The following is a 9,718-nucleotide window of genomic DNA, read 5'->3' as shown; positions in this document are numbered from 1 at the left end:
CCACTCCCTCAAACAGTTTCACCATGCTACGTGGACGTAATTGAAAATAATAAGAAAGTGAAGGTCAGCATCAGGTTATACAAGAAAAACCTGAGGGCTCAGCACATTGTTCATGATCGGAGCTAGTCTAATTATCTTCAATTGACCCTGTTTGTGGTATGAGTGAGAATCCACTTCAAATGTGTAGTAACATGGCTCTTTTCTTTTTCTGTGGACAGTATTGACTGTTATCTTGGCTTGAAGATGCTTCATTTTTCATTTTGGGGCTAGTAGTAGCATCTTATAATGGATTAGATAATGTCATAACTTGCAAGAGTGGATTAAAATGCCACTTTAAATGGGTTTAAATGGAATAAAAGCTATTATTTGGTCAATACAACACTTCTGTTTTAGTTGTGAAGCTTGAAAAATGTTTGTGTCAAGTTTTTCTTATAAACGATCTTCGTTCAGGGCAACTGGAGAATGTTAGCTTGTGGAAGCAGCACTGTGAAACACGACGCACTGCCAGCAAGTCGAACAGCTCATCTGTCCCACATTATACAATTGGAGGTTGCATATGGCTCTTTCAGTTTAGCTACTTTTGTACTACTGGTATTTTAAGTTCATTTATATTAAAATAAATCCATTAACATTATTGATTTGCCATTAAAGAAAGATTTTACCATCAAAATTCATGTGTCTCTGCAATTTCTTCATTTAAATGCAGCACCAATTAATAAAAAAGATTACTGATAAGTGTGTATCAACCTACTATCAGGATCAAATGATATCTCGTCCATTTCAGGGTTTTTTGTTTTTTTGTTTTTGTTTTTTTACTTTTTTTTTCACAGGATATGTCACTGGATACAGATAGTAAATAAACAACAGTATCATATTTGATACAAAAAAGGGAATCTGTACTGAAATTCGACTTACTGGATTACTTCCAGAGCTTTCGACCACATGTCGTTCAGCAGCAAATGCAGTTTGCTCAGTTATCATGGCTTTGGTTCAGAAAGATTGAAAAGACTTTGTCCTCCATCTGTTGATGCTGAGCCCAACGTGGCCAATAGCGCTGCAAGAAATCTGCTAAGTGGGTCTTGACTTAACAAGAATTAAGAACAAGCTTAGAATTATCATGGTCTTCTAAAATAATTTAAAACATTTATACATAATGTCAACATGGAAGGTATTTATTAATTTAAAAGTAAAAAGCATACTCTGTCTTCTGACAGTGTCCAAAGAAGAAGCATCAGCACCCTCTGCTGAGAGAGACGTGAAAAGGTTTACATCCAAGAACTAACGAGGACTGACCCTGCTTAGTTATCACAAAATATTCAAACATCCATTGTATAATACATAATTCTATAAGTGCTCAGTGCATAAATTGAATATCAATAATTAAAATACAACAGTAAGAGAGAGATTACACCATAACAGTATGAGCTGAATAAAACACTTAATGAATTGAACAAAATGAACAAATGGAAAACTGGTGCTGAAATTAATGAAACGCGAAATAAAATAAAAACCCTAAACCTCTACTCCTCTATAAAATTAACATATGACACCTATGCTGGAATAATTTAACCCAAAATAGAGGAAATATCTAACCTTACAAGACGTTAAACAAAGTAACCGTCTATGTTGAAATAAAAACCCAAAATTAAAGGGAAAACGTTACCCCTGACCAAATGCAAAAAAACCCCAAAAACAGACACGATTTTTCCCTCTTACAGTGCATAATTTCACTCCATGAAAGGCACAAGGGTGGGACAGTCCAAATGTTGTCCAGATGTGCTCAAGTGTTTCATCATGTGAGTTGCAGATTATACGTGTTCTTCTGTGTGCCTTCTCATTGATTTGGGCCGATTGTTGGCCCGCTCCAGGTAGATGTGATACCAGGTTCTTGTGGTTATTTCACAGGCGGATTTAGGAGTAGCCGCTCAGCAAAGGGGGAATCTCTTATGTGTGAGTGTTGGACTTTTCCTGAATGAGATGTTTTTGTCCTTTAATGTCCTGATTACCTTTCTGCTGTCTATGTTGCACCTGGAGTTTGCAACGTCCCCCACACCATGCATTTAGTGGTAGTGTCCAGATTTGTTTAGCCAGTATTGAAATGTGTCTTTCCAGACATGTTAGTTAGTTTGAATTCATTTTTGAGTTGCCTATGTCTTGGATTTTCAACCTGCTATGTGCACTGCTATATAATAATGAAATGCAATTGATAAAATGTTGTCGAAACCAAATCTGTGGAGTGTGAGAAATAGGAAATGATGTTCGCTGTCAAACGCTTTATGGAAGTTGACTTCGGACTTCCTAACTCTACCTCCTTGGAGCATTGTGGTGTGTATTGTGTCCTTAAGAGAGAGGATGGTTTTGGTGATGTCTCTGCTGGGTATGCTATAGGTTTGAGTGTTAACAACGATGGTATTTCTTACAGTTTTTGTTTCTGTTTGCCAGTATCATTTTTGTAGAATTTTGTAGTTCCAGGATTTGGCCGTCCCCTCTGTTCTTATAAACAAGAAGGATTAGACCAAGTGTCAAGGTTCTGGGAGGGCCTCGGCTCTTTTGCGTAGGCCATCCGAACTGGGACTCTTCTTCGTATTGAGTCCCCTGATGGCGGTCTCCCATCTCCTGCAGAGTGAAGAGGGCGTCGCAGTACTCTCTGTCGCAGACCTCTCATCTAATGCTGGAAGAAGGTGTGGGCCAGACAGTGCAAGAGTAAATGTTCGGGTTCTTCATCTTGTACATTTTATAATGGACGTAGTCTACTTCATTTTCTTTTATACATTCTTTTGTTTATTTGTTGCAGGACGATGCCCATGAAGACTCTTCTGTGTTTGATTTTGAAAAGACCATTTAAGGATTGATCGTTATTTAAAGAGGCTATATATGTTTTCTCTGTCACTGAACATGGTTCCTTGCCGGGAGTGGGTGGTGATGGGGTTCACTTGCCAAGAGCTTCAGCCATAGTTGCATTTACGATAGGTTATAATACGCCATCTGGGCAGGGCTACTTCTTAAGGGAAGCCTATATGCTGCAGTGAGTCGCTATCGGAAAGGAAAGTAAACAGCTGTTAATGCTAACACTGGCTATGTAGCGATAGCAAAAACATACATATAGCTTTTTTAAGTTACAGCGCATGTTATGCCAAATTGGGGTTGTTTCCTCGATTTGAAAAGTGTTTTTCCAGTCTTTTTCCTAGTCTGGAGTGAGCGCTATTCTTGTTTCTCACAAAAGATACCAATCATTTTCTTCGTATATGTCTGTTGCTTACATTTGAGTTGGTTCAGTATCTTGTCTGCCCTGCCATTCAAGTGACTACATCTTTACTTTTGTGAATATCTGCAGCTTCCGTGTTACTACTAGAAAATGTTAGGATAGGTTAATTGGGGTTTGCCAAATATCGGCTGATTCATCACCTGTGCCCTGTTTGTGGTTTAACTGCTCTGCCCCAGGCTTTTCTTATTTCCAGATAAAACAGGTTCAGATTTAGCCTCTGCCCTCCGGGGATAAGCGGGCAGAGGTTGAATAAACTACATTGTCCACAAGAAATTACAGTATCATAAAAATAATGTAGGTGTATCGATCACAAAGAAATTTTTGGAAAAACTATCTTTAATCTCAGTGCCCTCTTTCTTTAAAAATCAGATCAATTAATATCAGACTTCCATTCTTGTAATCTGCTGTTAGCATCTTGTGTGCTAACATGTTGGCTTCCCCTCTCCAGAAAACATGAGCAAAGGCTGTTCAGTATGTTAATGGGTAAGTCATACATATTAATGTGCATTAATTAGTTTGGAAATCTTCCACAGTGACGGTGATTTCTATTTTTTTTTTTAATTTTGGATTTTAAAGATCTGAGCTGATCCACGGCAACTCCTAAAGCCATGTCCGAAACCAAATTTCTCAAAAACTGGGGGTGGAGCAGAAAAGCTTTTTGCGGAGCCACACCTAAAAGATACCAATCGTGTCACTTTTATTGCACCCGGGTATGCTATGTGCTTCTGTGTCTCAAGCCTGTGACTGCTTTTAAATGTGTTGCCAGGAGTTTCATTCATATTTTGTAATGAGTGTAGAGTAGACTAAAGGATCTCTAATTTTCAAGGCTGTCCCTCTTTCCTCTGTTCTTATAGATGAGTGGTATTAACCTGAGTGTCAAGGTAGTGCATGTACAACCGCTGCTCTGTATGCTATTAAATAATGCTAACAAGGCTGGAACTAGCGGACCCTTAAAACATTGGTAGAACTCACTAGATAATCCATCCATCCTTGGACTCTGATAATATAAGCAGGGTGTCTCACCATAACCTGTCTTCTTAATTTAAACATGTGCCTATGATCTCTAAGGGTTCCTTCAAATGATCTTTATTTATGTTATGATTTTCAAACTGTTCTTTTTAGATATTATGTACAGTGTGCAATATACTTGTTTAGTCATTTTGTATCTCCCCATTCTTGTTTTTGAATTCTTCAATGTGAGTTCTGCTCTGTCTTCTCTTTTCTAGCCCTAAGCGCTGCAGAATGTGTCTCACTCTACTCTTTATAATGGCACCTCTGCTTCGGTCTCTCTCATAGGTCTAATTAATTTTTTAGCGCAATGTACTTTATGCAGTTACACTTAGGTAACAAGTCTAGTTTCTTCTTTTCACCACTCTACTACATCTACTATAAAGGCGACTTCTTCAAAAATGCTCTGTAAGAATTTGCCATTTTCTTCTAAATGTCTCATCCTCAATCAAGCTAGCACTGAAATACCAGATACCTCTATTTTTAAACTCTTTCTTATTTGGGTACATTATCTCCTGAAAATCCACTAGATTGTGGGTTTTCATTAATTCAAACAGAGCCACTCTGCTAGTGTCACCCTTAAAAACATTATCTGTAATATCAATCCATGTTAAAATTACACTCCAATCACTAACAAAGATACAGTTGGATGTAAACCATTGTGCTACATTTTCAAACATTACCTTCCTTTCAGCTTCATTATTCGCTGCATGAATGTTAAGGTAAAGTCTAATTTTTTTTATTTTCACATACAGTGTAGACTCCATAACCAGAACCCTGCCTGCGTTGTCATTATACACACAAACAATATCTGACACTACATTCTCTTTTATCATTAATTCACAAGCAATTGACGAAGCATAAGAAGCAATTATTTTCTTTCCACATTCTTGTTGCAAGGTTTAGCACATTCTGATCCAACCTGGAGTCATATAATAATGTGCCGACATGTAGTGTCTTTACAAGCTGAAGAAAAGAAAGAAAGAAAAAGTGCATACCAGTCTAATTATTTATTGTCTTTTTTTGCATTAGTTTTCTTACTGTTCTTTTTTGGCCACCATTCAGTAGGTGGACGTTTTCTCATCAAACTGGCAAGAAAAATGTCAATGTTGGAGTCAGAGTCATTGGTGTTTGACAGGAGCACAAGCAAGGATCCGACAAAACGCATGATAACAAACAGTGCAGTCAGGTTCATCAAGTCAGATGAGGCAGGTAGGGCTGGCAGCGCGAGTCTTTCTCCAATCCCCAATCCTCTTCCCCTCCTCAGCCGCATCAGCCATCAGCAAGTTTTGGCCACATTCACCACCTAATGGGTGATGTTGCTGACATTCCCCACCCGATCGATTTTTCTGGTATCTCAGAGTCTTTGAGGTAAGCTGTTGGCCCCTGGAAATTAGACTGTCAGCTGATTGTTTGATAAAACTTTAACAACACTTATGCAGTACACTTGTACTGCATATTTTAAAGCCATCTATAAGTCTTTTTTGCTCATTTGGGTGACTGTACTAATTTAGTGCTACATACCAACATGCGCTACGGTGAGTCGCTATCGGAAAGGCTAAAGACGGGCTGGCTGGGCCAGGGCTAGCTGGTTAGCATGCTAACCACACTTGAAGAAAAGAGGTGATAGAAAGCAGCTGTATATGTGGAAAACTTTTAATCCACTCAAAAAGCAAGTTCTGGAATTGACAAAAAAAATCCATTTGGGGAATCCAGATTCTTGATATAAAGGTATTCAAAATTGACACCTTTCTTCTGGTAAGTGGACAGAAAGGTTCCCAAATAACATACATGCCCATTTGGAATACTTTTGAACCGGGTACATGGGTTTCGTGTGTGGACAGAACAGAATAAGTTCTTTAATTACAAAAGACTGGAATGCTGCCACTTTGTACTGAGCTGTACTGGACTTTACTGTGATAGTGTTGGTTTGTCCTCAACAAGCCCATTTGACTGTATGACATCTGGATCCAAAGCAGTCAAGTGTGTTTTATCTATATAGCCCCACATCATAGCAGAAGTTATCTCAGGGAACTTTTCATATAGAGCAGGTCTAGACTGTACTCTTTACAATACTGGACTGGACTACATCTGGACAAACACTGGCTTTCCTGGATTCAGCCTGGACAATGTAATGCATTTGGGCCAAAAGTGGCCTAACATAATTCAACAGAGGCAATTTGATGCATTTGGAGAAAAAAATGATGTATCTGGAGTCAACTGGGACAATGTACTGTACCTGGACAAAAAGTGGCCTTTCAGGACTCATTATCTGGACAAAAGGGTCTCATTTGGAATCATTGTGTTCCAAGTATACAAAAAGGCTTCCATTTGGGAAAGATAATGTTGGCTCAACACCACCCCAGAATGGATTGGACACTAAAGCACAGTCAGCTCCCAAATGGATAGAACTCATCCCCAAAATCGTCCAAATGGCAGTCCAGGTATTGCCATTGTCCACCACATTGACACTGTGGTGACTTTTTGCAAGTGGCAAAAGATAGCCCATTAAATTTTGCTGTAATTTGGAAAATAAGTACAGCACTTTTACTTTAAGATAGAGACGGTAGCTTTCCTCAGTCTTGGGTGTCCGCATTCCTCTTTCTCCCTCTCTCCACCCTTGTGCATAATTGGCGATTTATCCAAACACAATACCCATGTACTTGCCCGAGAAAAACGCCAAGAAGACGACCCTTACAAAAAGGAAAAACAATAAGACAATAAACATCAATCACTGGTCAGATATTCTCACAAAACACAAAGAAATGGAAAAAGACTAGACTCCGTTTATAATACATCTCAATTTAATTTCAACTTTGGCAATTAGTGAATGCCACTAAATCAGCCATACTGCCATACTCACACCTGCTCATACATACACATGCATACATTCACCCATTATACACATAACATTACCATTATATCACATTTACTACCTTGTCCCTCAACAACTAACCTTTTGCTCATTTACAAAAACTTGTTTATTACAAGTGCGCTCCCTTGCCCAATATCTCTTTTTTCTCTCTCTCTGTCCTCTCCTTCTTCTCTCTGCTTTCCCCCGGACTATTACTTACTTACATTGTATAACATTGGTGATAATTTTTTTTCTTTGACAACCCCATCATCACCACCATCGAAACGGTATCACTTCTCAGTTACCCTTACATTTATCCATTAACTCAAAGCTGTCATTCATTTACTCCAGAAGCTGAAAGATCTAAAAAAAAAGCAAAGCAGAGCTCGACGTTGCAGGGATTTAAAAGGTTTCGCAGCACTATAACATCATGGTACTTGCTCCTTTGCTTCTGAGGTAGGAAAGTCATTACTCATGTGACCGCAAATGGTAGCTTGTCAGGAAAATGTAAGCATAGGTTTACCCTACAAACATGTTTTGAGCATTTGAACAAATAACCTATGCTGTCATTTTTCTGTTGAGGACTGTTCCCACAGTTCACACTCCTCCTGTTGCTCCCACCTTTACAGCTCGGCAGGCAGTAATTCAAAAGAGATTCATTCATGACAAAGGAAGCAGTATTAAATAATTAACTGCTTGTGTTTCCTTTATGTAAATCTCCATTGGAAGCAAGTGTTCTTGCAGAATAATTTAAAGCCTGGTTACTGTAACTACATCTCAGTATGATTGTTGTGTGTGAAAAAGCTGAAATCCTGTTTTAACCGCAGCCCGCTGGGCCGCAACTTCCCTTTGTGTGCTACCACTGTTTGACCAGAGAATGCACAAAGGCAAATGCTGACTTTAAAGCTGAGGCAAGGCATTGCATCCAAACACTCTCTCCTGGTGCATGTCTGGACAATGGTGCTGGATCAAATGTATCAGTGAGGTCACAACTTCCTGAATTGTAAGGATAACATGATTGTGGCTGAGATTCCACCCTTCTTGTGGCTGTACAAAGCATCCTGTTAGGATGTAGGAAGCAGGATGGGACATAGTGTAGCTCCTATTTTAACTTTGTAAATGCTGAATCTTAGTGTATGTCTACATAACTTCTACAACAGTCAAATACGCCAGACCCAAAAAAGAGAGACCATTTAGCATAAACTACATGTTGGTTTCAACTTAGTTTGCCAGTCATCTTTGGTACCATAGGAAGTTAGTTTTATTTCATTTTATTTTGCTTGGGAAAATACAACTCAACAATAAGGCTTGCTTCACGTTTTTTATTGTGTTTTAACCGGGTTATGTAAGGTATCTCTTGGTCCAGGTGGAGTCTTATTTGTTGCAGTCGTCCCAGTTGCAGCAGCTGACCTGCAGACCCTGAGTGAATCCCAGCTTCAGACACTCATTCATCTTGAAGCAGGACTTGTGGAAAACGTTCTCTGCAGAAAGAGATTAGAGCATTAGTGACAAAAAGTAGTTTTTCAAAATGTACCGTAGCAATTTTGAGACAAAAGTTTGTAAAATGAATATACCAATATTTCAATTGTAATGTCAGGGAAAATTATTTCTTTTGGTTTGTCTTTTGATAGTAGGTTGACAGTACTGACCATAAGGGGCAGGGTAGGTAATTTTGGCGCAGGCGTCCAAGTCTGGAGGACAGGTTTCCACAGTCGGCACACAGTCGGGTCCGTCAGGAGTCTGACGGACACAGTTCTGACACTGCAGGGCCTCACCTATGATTCATGGAGACAAACAGGACTTCTAAAACACGTTGGAGGCTGCAGACAGCTAATATTGCTTTGTCAAAAGCCAAAAATGTGGAAAAGTTCAGATACGTCCGGATCAAAACCAGATGCTCAAGTTCAGACTTTGCTGACCCATTCATTGACCCGCGAGGAATATAAGAGGATGCATGATTGATTTAATCAGTGCACAGCTAAAAGGACCTTCAACACATTTCTCCCAATAATTCTGTATTTACCGTAAGTGACGGCCACCAGGAGCAGAAGAGCAAAAGCAAAGACCTTCATTTTCTGTGTTTCTTCTGGTTTCTGCAGGAGAAGGAAATAAAAATCAAAAGCTAAATGAAGCTAAATCCTAAATCAAGTTACCGCTTTAGACTACCCCTTCCATAGCCTTTTTTTGTGCTTTAATTCTTTAAAATTATTATTCTATGTATAAAGTCATGGCCGTATGTCTGAGTGACACTTACCTTCTAAACCTGTGTAGGTTGCAGTGTGACTCTCCTTTGCCTCGTCTCTTCTTTTATACCACTTCATCGACCTGCACATCACTGATAATGGTCACTGCTGTGGGAAATGCCCATATTGTAGAACCATCTGTACCCGGTGCAGAGATATCACACGCGGTGGGGAAAAAAAACTCTGCTGGAAACATTTCAAGTAGTATTGGAAAATTACACTGATGTTAAAAAGACCAAAAAAAAGAATCACTTTTCATGGAGGTCTCAACTGTAAACTTCTGTTATTAATGTAACAATTTTTAAAACAACTGTCTATTTAAAATTTCCTTTCAGCCGATACATAAAC

At 39.0% G+C, this 9,718-nt stretch overlaps 1 protein-coding gene across 1 annotated transcript; it reads right to left on the bottom strand.

The window, feature by feature from the left end:
• Positions 1-8,453: 8,453 nt before the first annotated feature.
• On the bottom strand, positions 8,454-9,417 carry LOC120798307 (CD59B glycoprotein-like). The gene is made up of 4 exons (XM_040142519.1): positions 9,382-9,417; positions 9,151-9,220; positions 8,777-8,902; positions 8,454-8,608 (listed from the first exon to the last, which is right to left on the bottom strand). The coding sequence occupies exons 2-4, from the start codon at positions 9,197-9,199 to the stop codon at positions 8,502-8,504; spliced, it is 282 nt and encodes a 93-aa protein (XP_039998453.1). The 5' UTR covers positions 9,200-9,220; positions 9,382-9,417; the 3' UTR covers positions 8,454-8,501.
• Positions 9,418-9,718: the final 301 nt, after the last annotated feature.

The sequence above is a fragment of the Xiphias gladius genome, chromosome 13, assembly GCF_016859285.1.
Source record: "Xiphias gladius isolate SHS-SW01 ecotype Sanya breed wild chromosome 13, ASM1685928v1, whole genome shotgun sequence".
NCBI classification, from domain to species: domain Eukaryota; kingdom Metazoa; phylum Chordata; class Actinopteri; order Istiophoriformes; family Xiphiidae; genus Xiphias; species Xiphias gladius.
This window is presented reverse-complemented; position numbering and strand designations above follow the sequence as displayed.